The sequence below is a fragment of the Trematomus bernacchii genome, unplaced genomic scaffold (assembly GCF_902827165.1).
Source record: "Trematomus bernacchii unplaced genomic scaffold, fTreBer1.1, whole genome shotgun sequence".
Taxonomy (NCBI): Eukaryota; Metazoa; Chordata; class Actinopteri; order Perciformes; family Nototheniidae; genus Trematomus; species Trematomus bernacchii.
Genome location: NW_022987313.1, coordinates 10,010,455 through 10,028,121, shown reverse-complemented (window position 1 = coordinate 10,028,121; position 17,667 = coordinate 10,010,455). Strand labels below are relative to the sequence as shown.

Sequence of the window (17,667 nt, the reverse complement as noted above, 5' to 3'; positions counted from 1 at the left end):
GAGCTAAACAAATTGTGTGTTCTATTTGTGGAAGTGTGTTTATTCAACCTGCCCACTGCTTTTCATTTTCCATTTCGCTGTCCCGCAAAAACTTGGCAGGAAGGACTGCAATCTCAACTTTAAAAAGCACTGTTTATGAGCGAGGTGATAAAAATAACAAAAGTTTCAGACGTGCTTGTTTCTGTAATATGGGGCCATTCCCGGGAAATGGACTCAAATACGGGAGACAATGTTGTGTTTCAGAAGTTGCTGAGTAACGTGGAAAAAACAAACAGAGGCAGAAATAAGATCAAGAGGTGTCTAAAGTCAAGAGGATGTTCAGGATTTAAGCACTCTGTTGCTGTAACAATGCCATCTGTGTCTGCTTTACTTTACTAAGTCTATTAATAAAATGCTTACCAACAAATAAACGTATTCAAACAACAGATTTTGGAATGACGACATTCTTAATACGCTGCACATGCCTAAATACTGGTTTCCTATTGTTTAACACGTCGCAGGCTCATTGTTTAATGACATTACATCTCATATGTGAGGTCATGAGATTGGCAGGTCATTTCCCCCAAATCAAGGCCCAGTTACAATGAAAAGAGATCCTGGACACAGCACACTAACACAAGAGCTTGCAGGCTTATCGTGGCTTAAATAACAGAACAATCAACTGCATTGCCAGTGACTCAATTAGGGCCGTGTAAGTCCAATTGTTTCTGCATGCTGTTGGCCTCGTATTGCTTAGTAAGAGGCGGCCAAGAAGTTTTTCTGTTGAAGACATAATGATTCTGTCCTGAAAACGCTTTGATTTTGTACTCCTTTCCGATAGACTGGGGAAAATAAGACGACTCCCAACTGTGCAGGAAACCATCTTGGAAAAGAAAACAACATCCAAAACCCCAAAAATATTTCCACACAGGACCACTTTCTAATTGACCGGATTACGACAGTTATTGAGTTTGAATCCTATCTTAAAGTTCCCATTTCTTTATTTCCCAAGAAAGTTTGCCCCGCATTCTGCCAACCATACTTGATGTTCGGGCTCACATTCAGACACCTGGCATACTGTTCCCTCCCTCATAACTCGGAAACCTCACACCATTAACAGAGATCACACAGCTGATCCAGCTATAGTTAAACATCTGACCCATTTAATGCCCCTTAACTTGGCCCTTTACAGTTAAATTTATAGCTGACGTGAAACTGCTGTACTAGTCAGGCAGTCCTCCAGGCAGCGCTGGCCAGGACCCGAGAGAAAGAGAGAGTGCGAACCACAACTCAGTTTCCCCCCGCTAATCCAGCCATGGAAATACAAGGCCATAAAGCTGGAAGCCTGGCACTCGGAGGCAACAACCACAGCCACTGTAAATGGGCTGGATAATCCACTTACAATTACAGAGTGTCTCAACAGTGCCAGAAGACGACGGAGCACGGTGCACACGGCATATCTTTGATATCTCTCTGAACAAAGCTAAACTAAGACCCCATTAAGATGTCATATTGATGACATCCTGCAGAAATCCACCAAATAAATCACTGAGGAGTAAGGTTATTCAGTTGTTACGGTAATTAATAACAAATACAAATGTGATTTGAGCTTATACTAATCCTAGCTTTTTCTAGCCTTGGGTTTATATCAGAAATAAATGCAAGTGTGAAAAGCAACTCTATGTTTTTTTGAAATTCCAAAGGATAACTCCAGTTAATTATGATTTGGGTCTCATTTTTGTGGTTTTGGCCCCCACAAAAGTCATTTCTGATATCCTAAAACATGGCAACATTCTACATTGATGTCCAATAATGAAAGAAATTAGTTGTCAAACAATAAGAGAGGCTGTAAACAAGTCAAAAGTTAAGTATCTAAACCACTTATTTCTTCGGTTAATTTGGCCCCCAACAAAATGTCGACAATTATCCCTCGCTGCACAGAAGAATTGTGTGTTCACAATTATGTTAAGTATGGTAGGTCAAAGTTGAAGCAGGGGGTCAGTCTATAAATTGTGTTGGATGTTAACAATGGACAGTTTGGGCAATAAATATACCTTTTTACTGTGCTCTCTTTCAAATACATTTGGCTAATTTGGTGTTTAGCACCAGTATGGTCACCTGACTGCTTGTGTATCCTGCCCAGTTGGACTTCTCCATAGCAATACTGCCACTTTCTCTGCAATTTACTTGCTGAGTATAACAGTTTTTATTACGAGCAGCAATGATGGACAAATCACTGAAAATAAGAACAAAGTTGCAATCAAGTGCAATTATCCTTTCAAGATGAAATGAGAGATTTAAAGCGATGTTCCACATACTTATTGTCCTGTATCTGTATCCTGGTCCAGTACAGGGGCTTCATGGGACAGGCTGGCTCCACTGCAACTTTCCTTGGGGCCTTCTCCACCTTCGGGACAAAACTGAAGCCCCCCATAGGGGGAGGAGGCGGCGGGCCTCCGCCTGGTGGAGGTGGAGGAGGAGGTGGGCCAAAACCAGGTAGGCCAGGAGGGGGAGGGGGAGGTGGTGGTGGGCCAAAACCAGGTAGGCCGGGAGGGGGAGGAGGAGGTGGTGGGGGGCCAAAACCAGGTAGGCCAGGAGGGGGAGGGGGTGGCGGCGGCGGACCACCTCCAGGGAGCGGAGGTGGTGGAGGGGGTGGTGGCGGTGCCCCAGTGGTGCCTGGTAAAGGGGGAGGAGGAGGAGGAGGTGGTGGTGGTCCTGAGAGGCCTGGTGGGAGAGGGGGAGGAGGTGGCGGGGGCGGGGGTGCTCCAGAAGGCCCTGGGGCTGCTTCAGGTTTTTGATTCAGACCCATGGAGTCAAGGTTGAGTTTCTTTGGCACATTCTGGTTGGGGCTCTGAACGCCCCCCTCCCCCTCGGGGCTCCTGATGAAGCTCTCCCTGTCCGTCTGGATGCTGACGGTGCGGTAGGTCTTGGATATGAGGTCATCTGTGGTGGACGTCGCAGCGTCCCGGACCTCCCCCCTCAAATGACCTGCACTGTACCCCCGGTCTCTCTGCATCTTAGAGATCTCTAGTTCCAGCTGTGACATGGAGACAGCATGCTCTCCTCGCAGTTGGAACATTTTGAGCTCAAAGTCGGACTGTAAGGAACAAGAGTGGAGTGACGGAGACAAAACAAAAACAGAAACTTCTATTACTTTTCATCACATAATATCCCAAGACCATTTTGAGAAACTAGCAACACGTTTCCTTGCTTGAATTTGGGTTAAAGTGTTTGATTATTCATCAAAATGTTTTTACATGACTGTGATTCTTGAAGTTGAAAAATACAAATATTTGTAGTTCTCTTCCAGGTTTGTTCTCAACTTTTTTTTTCTATTGAATTATTTCCCAAGGAGACTAGTATTTGACTCTTAAAGTAAAAAATCTGCTTTGGTTTTTATCTGACATTTTAAATAATGAGAAAACTGTTGCATCAAGGAAAAATATTAAATTTGATACATAAAAGGAAATAGTTTTGCAATTAATCTTGTGGGCTGTCTGCGGTACATGTGCCTCAGTGTCAGCATAAGTTGTTTAAAAAGGTTGACGTTAAATGAAAGGTTTTAAACAGATTAATTCTGAGGTCAGACTTGTCAAGAAAAACAGTCCATAAAGCAATTTATCAGTGGAACAAACTATGTAATATGGCCACAACTATGCGCTCCTATTTTTCCAAGTGTACACAATAAGATTGACTATTGATTAATTTGACGGATGAAAGAAGAACATCTATGAAGCACTGTTCCCTATCCCTGCTTTTGATGAATGAAACAGACACAGCCTAATTGGATTTGGAATGAGCCTTCATAATGGAGTCAAAAGGGATCTCCATCACAGAACTCTATTGGAAGACATTTAGAAGTTATATTATTATACGTTACCTAAAATATGAAATTCTAGTCTCTTGTTATTGTTTTAAGAGCCTTCGTTTTTATATATTATGTCACTTAAAAAATGAACTTCCGTTTTACTCTTTGTTGGAACTCAAGACATAAAGACATTAGGCGTTTTATGTTTTAAATGTGTATTCACTAAATGCTTATACTCTGGTCTTAATTTTTTTTTAAATATTTTTATATATATATACTTAGTTTTTACAATTTTGAGTTCAACACTAAAGAGTCTCCTACATGTTAAAAAAGACTAGAAAAAAATAATATAAAAATACATAAATGCCAAGTTAACCACAGAATAAAAAAAAGGCTTAAAATTACAAATAGATCAACATTTAAAATTGCAACCATCTAAGCTAAAAAAATGTAATCTCAACCTGTAATTTATTTTATTCTGTATCATACATATTATCCATTCTGGGTTTCCTATAATTACTGTAAGCTTGCAACTTAATTCCATATATTAGGAAGTAACACTACAAAATACACTGAACAGTAATTTTAATCTGATTTAAGTTTGATATATTTTTACCTATGTAAACTGTTTCCCCGGGTAATATGCTGTACACATCTTTTAAACATAAAACATTAAATAATGAATTAACTAAAACTGGACAGACAGGTTATTCAAATATTATACACAATACTGGGCAACTTCAAGACCTGTGGCAAAAGCTTCTACTGCTGTAAGTGAATATTCAGCAGTAGTGTTGCACTGGTCCTGCTGCACGGGATCATTTCATGCTCACGTACTGCCATCTTGTGTTCAGGAGAGTCTACTGCTATATCAGACTACATATTCCAACATAATTAGTGGTTTATTATTTTAAATGTGCCGTTATTGTCCCACCTATACTGTGCATAGATGATTGTCACAAATATATTGCTGTACTTTATTTCCCCTGTTTATTATTTTTCAAACGTATTCCCTTAAATGTTCTAGTAAACTAGTCTGCTCACACAGAAATGCATCATCTCATTTTCTCCGGAGTGTAATGTGTTTTCAGTCAGTGTGTTGACATTTCTGCTCACGTTGAATGATAACTTACATGCATCCTCTCCAGATCTTCCTTGCACTCTCTCTTCAGCTGCAAGAGGGCAGCCTGGTGCTCTGAGAGGAAGCAGAACAAAGACACATGTTTAATGACATGACTCAGCTGGGCGTTTAGATGTATAACATATACAGTAGACTGGAGTGTCATCCCGGCTCATTGTCTGCGTTGTTTATTCATTTGCCAATAGGTTGAGATAATTGGGTTAGAGTTGTGTTATCTTGAGCTACTGGCTACACAGTTGGTATGTTAAATCATTATCAAGCTAATCTGACAAAGACATACTAACAAGATGTGCTGATGTTAGTGTTAAGATTCTACAGAAGGGTGGAACATTCCTTACCTATAAAAAGGTCAACCAACCTGTTTTAAATGATACTGCTGGCCCAAATTAAAGCTCAACCAAAACATTTTGTAAGGTCACATCAAAAATACAGAGCTGTTGCTTCTAATAAGATGACGGCACAAAAGTGGAAAGATCACCCACTACATGATTCATCTCCAGTCCATTATGGGACAGCAGTATTTGACAACCATAGAGAACAACTAAGTCAGTACATAAAAGGAAACTATTTTGAGTTTAGGAATACTGGTCCTGAAAAGTTAGTTATAACAACTTGTCCCATCTTAATCTACACCACTGTGTCTTTTCTTCATTTAAGGACCAGACTGTTGAGTTTAGGGCCATTTATTTACATTTGTGAGTCTTTATTCCTTTATACAATTGAGGAAGATGATCCTGTTTGGGACTTTTTAGCATTGACCTGCAAGCAACGAGTTACATTTTATTGCAGCAATGATTAATCCGAGTCAATGATTATAATCAGGCTGGTGTTAAAACTCTATTAAAACTACTGTAGTTCCACCTGAAAGTCAATTATTTACGCCATTTAAGCAGTACTTGTGTTTGAAAGAAATGCATATGGTATGAATGAGCGCAGGTTTTGGTTTATCTACAGTATATGGATCACAGTGTGGACTTTTGCTCTGCCTCGGAGGTTTCTCACATTATTCTCTTATACAAGAGGAAAGCCTGATCCTGGAGCACCAATCACCAGAATAATCCACACTTACTGGTCCTAATCTATTCTCAGAGATGAAGCAGCACCACACAGGCCACCCAACAGCTGTTTCACTGCCGATTCAACGCGCTGTACGCTTTCAGACAACACAATTTCACTCTACTCTGAACATGAAAGAAAAGCGTGTTCCTTTGTAATTGAATCAGCCCATCCACAGCAGTGTGTGTTTTTATCCAGTCTGTGTGACATAACACCTTTAAAGTACAACACATGGCGTGCTGCCCAGAGTAAACTGAATTCTATTCAATTGTACACACACACACACACACACACACACACACACACACACACACACACACACACACACACACACACACACACACACACACACACACACACACACACACACACACACACACACACACACACACACACACACACACACACACACACACACACACACACACACACACACACACACACACACACACACACACACACACACACACACACACACACACACACACACACACACACACACACACACACACAGCAACACAGATGCAGCCTCAATGTGTTCTTAAATGGATTTAAAGGATGCATTACACCTTGCTCATGATACTTAGCCAGCACTGCATGACTTATCTCAAAGTATGAGTGCTCAAAAGGTGTGATAGTGGTGGCTCTACTTTTCTTTCAGTGCTCATAATGATCTGATTGAATGTTTGTCATTTAAAAATACTTGACTGGTGAGATGTCTCTATCAGCGTCCGGGTTTTTAGATGTGAAGACAGACAACGGTTGCAGTTCTTACCTGCCTCGGTGTATTTGAGGCCCACCTTCTCTTCCTCATCTTTAGTTTTGGGTGGGGGCCACACAGCCTGAAGACGCCCTGGTGTTCGGTCCTCGCTGTCTGTAGGGGACGTGACCTCCGCCTGTGGGGAGAAAAAAAAACATGTCAGCGTTGACACTTGGCAATGCAATGACAAAGGACCAATTTGTCTCATCAGTTTCCCCCATCTTTGCAGAAACACCAAGAAAGATGACAAATATTGTGTTTCATACAATAGCCTCTGTGGGACTGCCGAGTTCCTTGCCAGGGGATTTGGATGCCCTCTCAAAAATCGACCTCAGATTTTCTTTGTCATTTTTGATTTTCTTTCTCACTGCATCCAGATCGACGTCGTCAGCTTTGTCCTTTTTGACACCTTTGGGGCCGAAGATGTTCCTAAAGGTTTCGTAGGCCAGGTCTGAGGTTTTCTTTTTCTCTGGTGTAGAGGTGGGTGTTTCTGGGCTTAAAACCGTCTCCCCCACAACCTCTTCTCCATTCTCAGACTCCTTTCTGCCGCGTTCTGGATTAGCATCCTGCTGCACATCTGGCTTTTTGGTCTCTTCGCGGCTGTCTCTGTTGAGCAGGTGGCTGAGCTGTCCCATCACAGTACTTTTCGTGTCCAAAACTGGTTTAGGCTCTGCATGTTTTCTGGCTGGAGAGGGGGTCTTCTGCTCGGGGAACAGCTTGGCTTTGTTTACCGTCTTCTTCAGGCTGAGCAGGGCCAGGTCAGCATCCTTCTCGCTCTGCTTGATCTCTGACACCGACTCCCTGTCCTCCCCCACCGCTCCTTTCTTCAGCACCCGCAGCCCACTGAAGAGAGCCGGCATCTGGAAGGAAGGGGGCGAAGACAGTGCTGTGCCCCTTGATGGGGAGGAGGATGGGGTAGATGAAGCTGGAGGTGGTGTTTTTTTTGCTTCTGGGGTTTTTGGAGCAGTTGTGCGCTGTGAGGCAGGACTGGCCCTTGGCTGGATGACAACTGTGGACTTTTCAGGTGTGGATGACAAGGAACGTTTTTTAGTTTTTTCACCAGCAGCTTCTGACTGCTCCTTTAAACTGGAGGAGGATTGAACTAAGACTTCAGAAGCCTTAGGGATCGAGGAAACCGAGAGAGACACCTTGCTTGAGTGAGGTTCTTTCTTAGTCTCCTCCTCAGCCTTAGCCATTTTGTCACCGGTCTTCTCCTCCTGTGAAATAGAGTCCTCTTTTAAAGGAGAGGCTGTGGCAGCATCATCACCTGGGGCCTCCAAAACTGGGCTTCCGGCAATGATGGCAGGAACAGGAAGAGAACAATCTACGGCGACAAACTCTTTATCCTCTTCTGCACCCACGCTGTCTCTACTTTTATCTCCAGCATCTGGTTTTTCTACGTCCGAAGACACTGTGGTTCTGCTCTCTTTGGGACTCATAGAGCCTTCTTCTTGTTTGGAAACAGGAACTGTCCCAGAGTCCTTTCCGCTGGGGTACCTGTCTGGAAAAAGCATAGCTTCTATGCGGGATCTTCCCCTTAATCCGTGTGTTCTAAACACAGGCATTTGGTACTCTGCCTCAGCCTCAGCGGGATCCTCATCATTATGCTCCACTTTGTTATTATCCTCCTCAGGTGGGGTAGACTCCTTCGTCATGGCAGGCTTCTCCGATTTACTACGGCTGCTGCAGGCTGCCTCCTCATCCTCATTTTCCTCATTGTCACTATATGTTTCCACCATAGTGACCTGGACCAGATCCAGGTCAACTGGAGCCACTGATGCCGTTTTAACTTTGTCGCCAGACTCCTTGCTGTTTTCCAATGACTCAGCACTTTGCCCTGTACCAGAGGAAGCAGTCACATTATCTTGATGCATATCTTCTCTCTCTTGGAGCTTGTTCTTACTGTAAGTAGTTTGACCGCCTTCAGGAAGAGGGTTATTCTCATCTGACAGCTCCTTGAAAGATGTCAGCACGGGCGACTCCGAAGCAGGTCTTTCTTGGCCAAAGAAACTGCTGAACACATTCATGAGCAAACCGGAGCTCTGCTTCCCCGCTCCATCTGACTTATTACTTGCATTTTCCATTTTTGCTCAAAGTGTCAGACAAACTGAGAGGAAAGAGAGGCAAACCCAAACAGGTGGCAACTCTGGCAAAAGGTTTCCAATAAAGATGTCCCCATATCCAGCTATCCAAGCTGCTGCTAGTCCACCACTGCTGCTGGCTGGGGACAAAAGGCCTTTGTGCGGACAAATCTCGCCAGCTCCTCTTACCTTCTCCAGGAGCCCGCCAAGTGTAACAACACTATCCTGTATTCCTGTTTATTGAATTGCAAACCAGTTCTACAAAGTATACTATCATAACATAAAGTCTGCTACTACTATGTTGTGAGTAGTACAGTGCCGGCTCCTCTGTGCCAGCAAGATTCCCATGACGCTGCAAGTGAATTCAAGCTGTTCAGTGGCTGGAAGTCCTGCTGTAATCTCCCTGGGAGAGCAGAGTTCACCTGCCTTTCACACAAGCATTCCCGACTGCTCCGACAAGTTGAGCAGTAGTATCCATAAAGTTGTAGATTATCTTTCTCTATGCGCCGGTAAACCGTCTCAGTCTGAAGTCTATGACTGAACTGTCCCTTTAGTTTGCCTGTACTTGCCTCTCAGTGTACAGGAAAGCCTGTGTGCTAGAAAAAAAGGCTCTCAGGTTGTGAAAAAAATGCGTCTCACTGGTCTACCCAGTCTGGGGACGCCTCCCTTCAGGTTCCTCCCTCCTTGGGAGGAGACCTGCAGAGCCTGCACCACAGGTGTCTAATTACCTCTGCTCACTTCCGTAAAATGGCTACCGAGGTAACAGAGTAAACACAGAGGGGGAGCTGGTCTGTGGTCAGGTAGAGAGCTGCTGAGGTCCATTAGCCCTGAATTGCACCATTAAGTGGTGAGCTACTGCAATATGAGGCTTAAGACGTGGTGATTAGTCAGCCTGGCCATAGCCTGCTCTAGCTAATATGCTATGAAGGAAATGTGTGTGATTAGCAGCTCTTGAACACACAGACAGGATAGATAGGAAGAAAATGACATTTTGCATCACTTACCTTGAGTATCTATACACTAAACAATGTCAGTTTTGCTTCAAACTGGGAATTTAGTTTTTACAACACTGTATGCTACATAAAAAAACGTTTTTAAAGTTTGCTAGCTCACCGTTGCTATAACTTACAAGCTAACAAGGAATCTGTGTGAGAAAGGCTAACAACTTAAGAAAATACAAATGAATGAAACAACTTGGGAATGTTATTGCTTAACCTTGATTTAACTTGCTCTAACCTTATATACCTTTTAAAATAATATTGTCATGAAAGTGGTTAGGAAAACAGAATGCCCTTAGACACCAAAGGTCACCCTCTGTGAATGCATTCCTTCAGACTGCCCGAGCAGGGCACATTTCTAAAGGCTGGTTTCAAATATTTTGAAAACTGGTTTTATGAATGGCATAAAATTAAAGTAACATTTTCAAATACTATCAACGCCCCTGACAAAGGACCAATATATAACAATAATTAGCTATCTATGATGCTACATGATGCTTCAAGAAGACAACTGGAAATCACATTTTGTTATTTTTTTAAACTCAATATGGTCCAAATGGATGTAATAAACCAAGCAAAAGAACTGCATGAATGCTGAAATCTATCCTGGGTGATTGAGTAATTATTTGTCACCGTAATAATTTAACGTTGGAAATGTCTTAGCAATAAAAAAAGAAGTGAAAACAATAAAGATTAATTGCATTTGCTTGGGATTGGTGTTTAATCCCCCCCCAATCTGAACAAAACTACAATTAAAAAGGAGGGGAATTTTGTGGCCGAGGAATTAAGTTATGTAAGAGCAGTTTTATTTCATACACACACAGTAAATCCCCCCCCGTACTAGAAAGAGGCACCACTGATTGAAGAAACTGCGAACACATATCTAACGCACATATGCTCAGGAATGAAGTAAACATATTCATATACAAGTCGCAGATCATCCTGACACTACATGTCTAAAAAACTATTATGTCAACCCACATAATTGGATTGTGTCATTGCCACAACCCTCCCTGTGTGTGTACAATACACTGAGAAGAAATCATGTGAGGAGTGTGTCTTTCTAACGACACGCAAATGGATTCCAGTGACAAAGAACTCTGAAGTACGTGTATGTTTATAACTTCCAACACAATACAGAGTGTCTATTCCTGTACAGCAGGGCCTTTGTTCTGGTATGATACCTCATTATTCTCACAGCCAGGGCAGCAACTTAGTCTTTTGAAAACAATGCGTGGCTTGCATTGTTACACTCCCCGCCTAACACCACACCCAGGTAATCTGCCTCATCTGCCACAGGAATGAATGCCTTAGCCAGACAACGTGATGGAATTGGGAAAGACTTCAAATGGAAATCGTTTTGCATCATTCGATCACATGACTTAGAAGTGCAGTTTGGTAGCTCTCAAATGGTACCCTATATTAGCATAATTACAGCCTACAAACGTCTGGACACATAGTTTGCTGCAGGCTACTGTACAGCAGGATTACATCACATGCTCCGTGGTAAGTAACATATCCTGTGTTGTAACTTCTGCTCAATAACAAAAGAGAAATCACACTAATTACTCCTAATAGCCTAAACCTTTCAAAAATAAGGCTGTAAAATGTTCGGAAAATGCCACAAGAGAAGGAGAGATTTTCCTGTCTTTGCTCTGGTTAAAAGAGGTTTGAGTAGAGTGATCTCACTACATTTTGGCTTAAGACCCCAGTCTACAGATTAAAATCCATGACCGGTTAATCCATTCCTAAGAATGTATGATCAGGTGGTTAAATGCCCGAGTGGAGAGAAATCGCTATGAGTCCCACGAGAGAAAGAAATACGAAAAAAAAAGTTATATGGTACACTGATTCGAGTTTGAAAATACACATTACAGCTCGAATTGATCTGTTATTATTTGTGCTAATATAGTGCCCTCACCGTGCACTCCAGCTTGGGACAGTAGGGTGTGTCCCCCAGGATGTCATCTTCAGGCGGTGTGATGCGTAGGAAGTCGAGGTGATCAGGGCGTGGAACGCGGGAAAGAGGCTCCTGAGGGTCGTCGCCATCCAGCATCCAAATGTCATCCTGACGCAAGAGGCAGTCCTCTACACAAACAAAAACACCACCACGGGATGATTAATTGTTGTGCAAGGAACCATAGCAGGGAAAAACACAACAGCATAACAGGTGTGATCATGTGTGACAAAGCTAAATAAGCAGCACTGACTGAGGCAAATTGTTTTCCTGTGTAACCTGCATGGGTAATTAAAGTGGAGCCTGTTAGAAAGCATGCATCAGAATCTTTTAGCATCAAGCAGGAGAGACCACTGTTTTGCTGCAGGCTTAAGGGCACACAGCTATTTTTATCTGCACTTAGCCTGTTCCCATCCTCACCACCAGCAGAAAGCCACACTTGATCCAATAAGGAAAAAACGGCTGCAGAGCTCTGGGCTCAAACACAGATATTGATTTTATTTCAAGATTTGTTCGCTGCAACACAGCCATGGCGTACTCAGCAATACTACTGTACAATATGGTGAATTGCAGATGTGAATTTGCCTGTGTGTTAAGTCATCCAAAGTCCCTGAAGGAGTTCAAATACACACATTTAAATGAGGAAATAGTGCCCTCTCCTGACCAGGAAGTCTTTACTAATCTAAATATGTGTATTTTATTTTGGATGATAAGTGCAGTGTGGGGATGAAGACTGAAAATAAAAAAGTAAAACAGGAAGTACATTTTCAATTTTTAATAAACCTGCAGTTCGCTGGAGAGGTTGGATTTGTTTGAGGCTTTTTAAGAGTACTGGGACTTTAATATTTACTGCTTTGTGGCACGCTGCAAACCCAGCCTCAACCTGCAGAACCCTCCCTTAGGCGCAATGCCCCGAACAAGTCACATGGTATTAACATCAGGAACCAGGCTAGAGCCTCTCTCAGGAGTGGCAAATGTAAGTTCACATTCTTCTCACGTGCACAGAAACAAGCTATATCGTGCCTTGGTGCATGCATTAACTGTCTCAAGAAAAAAAAAGGAGGAAAAGTGCAAGTTAAAGGGCCCATGTCATGGCCATTTCCACTGATCATAATTACATTGTTGAGGTATACTAAAATAGATTTATACTGTGCAATTTTCCAAACTCACATTGGTTTCGCATACAGCATCTCTCTCAAGCATGTGTATTCAGCAGTATTCACTTTCTCCACTAAACGACTCGTTGGAGCTCTTGCCCCCCCCTCCCTGTGAGCCTAGTGTGCTCCGATTGGTCAACCACCAGAGAGGCTGCGCCCATGTCTAACAGTGCTTTTCCCGGCTGCTCTCAGCGTAACATCAGTCTTATCATGGCGTCGGTACAGCCGTATATTTTATATACATATATATTTTTAACTGTTGTTATAGAAGAGTGTGACGGCCCCAGGGCCTTTGTCTTACGATGGGGTGGAGCTGAAGAGGCTAATCAGCACGATCACGGACACCTCCGGAGCCGAGGTGCTATTAAGCCCAGCTGCCCGGAGTCACACGACGGCCCGTCTCTCTCCAAAGCGGCTGCAGGAAGACTAACTCTGCGATCCTCTCAACCACCTATCTCTGCATTTACCACAATAAATGTGCCGTGGTTTTGTAAACTCGTGTATGTCTCCTTGTCTTTCCGTTGTGGCCTACGCTCATAACAAAGAGTAAGTTATTTTTACCCGTTATAAACTACTACTGTTTGATGAGAAATCAAATCATGGTTTGCTATATATGAATTCAGGGAAGAAAGGATAGGCCTACTAAGTATTTCCATTAAACTTTATTTTTAGAAATGTACAAAATGAACATAAATATACATATATACACGGTATATCATCCATTCCTCCTCCTCGCATCTTGCCTGCGCACAGCCGGTGCGGTGCCTTTTAGCACGAGGCCTCAGTAGTAGTAGTAGAAGTCCCGTCCCCGTCATGGATTGTCCGCCAGGATCTGGCTGGACGAAATCAAATGCAAATCACAAAATAATAGAGAAACTTAGTTGTTTTAGATTCGTTAGTAGTAGTTGTGTAATGAACAGCTTGCCTGCTAATATGCTAACCTAGCTTTGTTTACCTTGGTAGCTAACACGATATGAACGTTAGCTTGGAGGAAAGGCAACTATAATGCAGTGTAATAAAACTACTATGAACAAAAGCTAGTGGTTCATATTAGGCTAGCAATAACGTGTTTATAATTGCAATCGTATACGAGTATTCTGCTACCATACAATGTAACTTGCATGAATACATTGTTTTGCGCTAGCATACAGCTAGCCTCGTTAGCTACATGCAGTATATGTACTGTCACAATGTACGGTAAATCACCCGGAGTATACTGTATGAGTATTCCGTGTGTGTGACTCATAGACTGTATATATAAAGGTGTGACTGCAGACATTCTCCTGCCATGACAAACATGTAAGGCCATCTGCTGACATTGTAGTTGATATATTTAAACGCTAGCAACGTAGCATCACAAAAATGTTTTTCCGACCAAAACTAGCTCTAGCTCCGTGTGTTAGATCGGTTGCATACACGCTACGCCAGCTATAATGTAATTACGTTTCGCGACTGACCGCACGGCAAATCACCCGGAGTATACTGTCAATAGGTATTTTGTGTGTGAATGCAGACATTCTCCTGCTATGAGATACATGTATGCAAGGCCATCTGCTGATATTAGAGTTGATATATGGAAACTCTAGCAACTTAGTTAGCACAGTTAGCACTGTGTCAATGGCTTAGCAGTCCAACACAGTTTACACATTTAAACAGTCTTGTTTGATAAATACACAAATAACAATGCAAACTTACAGGTTGTATACCCAGATCTTCCCCTGCTCCAAACGGTCCAAACAAGCTGTGCATATCCGGCCTCAAACTGGGCAATGTTTTGGAAGCTTTCGTCTGTGAAATGCCGGTTCTTCGAACCTCTGGAGGAGGAACACACCGCTGCTGGTGTGGCCATAGCTCTTCGGGATTGGTCCATTTCGTTCCGGGTACCGCATGACATCAGGCGGTACCCGGAAGAATCAAATGGGCAGTGACGTATCTCCAACGAGGCGTTTTGGGGAGGTATTTTCTGTGTTAGAGTTTTACTCGCTACAGGGTGTACTTTGAGGGTTTTGACTCTGCACACCGTTTACATGCATAAAAACCTTCATAACACACAAGGGGACGGGTAATAACCGGAAAAGTATGACATGGGAGCTTTAAGAGAAATGGGGCAGGGAAAGTGAGGTAAGGAAGAAGAAAAGGGAGGGGTAGAGAGAGAGTAGAGAGGATACACATCTTGCAGATTGTTGACCTCAATTTCCCCCAGCTGTAAGACAACACCTTGGCCTGTTGGGGCAGAATTATGAGCTGGAAACAGAGAACAAAATCACTTTCTGTTCGATAAGATGCTAACATATCCCATAGCCTCCCTTTTGTAATGAGTATCCTTGAAGAGGACATGCAGTATTATCATCCTGCTGCCCAGCACAGCAGCCACTTCTAAAGCCCTGCAAGTCGCCTTGTGTTGCTCCCCAGAGTCTGAGCCAAATGCTTAAAATGCGGTTATGAGCCCACACACAGAACTAACTGGGGGGGCTGGGGGGGGCTTCAATGAAAAATGGAAGCATTGAAATTCAGCTTCAGTACTTCAGCCCTATCAGCTATCAGTCATTATGAAACAACAGCAGTGCCTGCAGTCCCTCCACTTATCTAGGACTTGGACAGCAGAGGGAAAAAAAGGATTAGATTAATAACTTTTCATTATGATAATGCTGCGCTCTGCGGTCCCGCAGTGGGAACTGCTGACTGTAGGTTGGGACACTTCCAAATGCAGAATTAAGCCCAGTGCAAGCCAAGGAAAGAAACTAATGATTAGAAACCGCTCTTCTACCTCAACTATCACATCTAGAAAATAACACCTATTCATATATGTTCACAATATCCTTTCATGATTCCCAAATCCTTACAGTTAAACACGTTATGCATGAGTGCTTAATAATCAGTTAGACACTTAATTAAAAGTGTAAGGTGGCCCACACTGCCACCATCTGGACAAAGAGGAAAATGTGTGTGTCTATGTAGTCAAACACACTGCAGTGAAGCTCTGATGTCAAGGCTGTTAGTTAGAAATACGACATAGTTAATTAATGCACAACGCTGCAATATAAAGACGGTAAACAGATACAGAGAAGAAAATCTTGGATGCATTAGGCTTGATTGGGATGCTTAATGAAGACACTGCACTTTTACACGCAACTGACACACTGAGTTCACTGACCCTGGGGAAAACTGTGCGCATATTGCCATTAATCTCCCTCCCTGCTGCTCTAAAAGCTGAGGGTAAATCACAGGGTCTATAACTGAGGGGAAGCAGGGTGCAGATTGGATTGTCCATGTCAGTTTGGTCTGAAAAAAAAGAAGTAATTTAATTCCAACTGGAACATCCCAACCCGAGATTGCAGCAATTCGTCAAATACCATCTGACAGATAATGCACTGCCCTTTAGTCAGTATATTTTAAGAGGGACAAGCAGCACAAACGGGTGCTTCTTTAGATGGTCCCTGCATGCGTTGACCGACACACCGTGCAGTAAGACGTCAGTAAATATCACAGCGTGTTATTGAGAAGCTGTCACACTGTTTATGTGCTACTGTAAGCATTATGAGTTGAACAATAAAGTATCTGTCCTTCCGTCGGATCAGAGGCCATCTAATGCCTGATCCTGACAGGCGGGTGTCGTCGGTGGTCATTAATCCCCCTCTCACTCTGTCAGATGGTAATCACTCATCCAGGGGTGAGAGGAAGTTTAGAGGAGGCTGTGTCAAACTAAACAAAGCAGACGTGAAATCACTCAAAGGGAACTTGATCATTTCTTTCATATGAATGAAGGGACTACTGCATGCCAGACTAGGGCTTCAAAACATTGTTTTTTAAGCCTCAGCATGAACTCAACCTCATCAAATTTCGCGATTCACACGTTGTGACAACTGGGATATTGCACTTTTTTTTATTACTTGAAAGAATCCATTGCTTGGCCCCCCCTTGGTATTTTGTCAAATTATTTTTTTAATTCAACAAGCAATTTTTTATATTCTAGCATTTAGTGTTTATACTGAAAGCAGAAGAAATGCAGTACTGTCTAAACTTACATTGCAATTAATATTGTTCTAATGATATTCAAAACCGTATCAGATATTTTCCTCATATCATGTAGCCCTAAGCCAGAAAAATAACTATTTATATGCATATCTCTAAATCGTTCATAGATGAACACTAGTCTGTCTCCTCCGTCTAATTCTTATTACAGAACCTCAAACAGCTTTGCCCAGTCTGCCTTTTTTTATCCACTAAAAATCTGTAACCTCATCCTTCAAAGTAAAAGAAGTGGGCCATGTGGCATACTGAGTGCATCTGGCAGCCTCCACCCCTCTCCATCACTTTGAAAAAGGATCATGGACTTTCATATAAATCATGAAAAATGCAGGATTTATAAAATCAGCCCGTTTCTTTTGCACCTGACATAGCTGTTTTTTCATGAGGCTTGTCGGGCTGGCTGATAGACTGACTGGTTCAGCTGGCAGTGCTGAGGTCCATGCCAGAGGAAGCTACGAGTAGAAACTCAGGGTTGAGTGTTAAAGCGCTGAGGGCCAGAGCAGCAATGTAGCGTAAAAATATGGTCACAGTTCTGGACGCAGATGGGATAAACACAACTGAGGAAAGAGTGCTTTCATTGGGCCTGGCGGGGCACTGACTGGGAGACAGGAAACTTGGTTAAGTTTTATTCAGTTCAAAATAGAGGGACATTGAGGAGAAGCCTGTTTTAAAGCTGATCATACTGAAAAGCACGAGATGGA

At 42.7% G+C, this 17,667-nt stretch overlaps 1 protein-coding gene across 1 annotated transcript in view; it reads right to left on the bottom strand.

The window, feature by feature from the left end:
* LOC117482158 (formin-like) overlaps positions 1–9,426 on the bottom strand; it is a 45,299-nt gene extending 35,873 nt beyond the window's left edge. The window contains exons 1-4 of the mRNA XM_034130196.1: positions 7,011–9,426; positions 6,760–6,880; positions 4,921–4,982; positions 2,298–3,076 (exon numbers count right to left, since the gene is read on the bottom strand). Of these exons, the coding sequence (XP_033986087.1) occupies positions 2,298–3,076; positions 4,921–4,982; positions 6,760–6,880; positions 7,011–8,828 (2,780 nt within the window). The 5' untranslated portion in view covers positions 8,829–9,426. The remainder of the gene's footprint in view (positions 1–2,297; positions 3,077–4,920; positions 4,983–6,759; positions 6,881–7,010) is intronic.
* Positions 9,427–17,667: the final 8,241 nt, after the last annotated feature.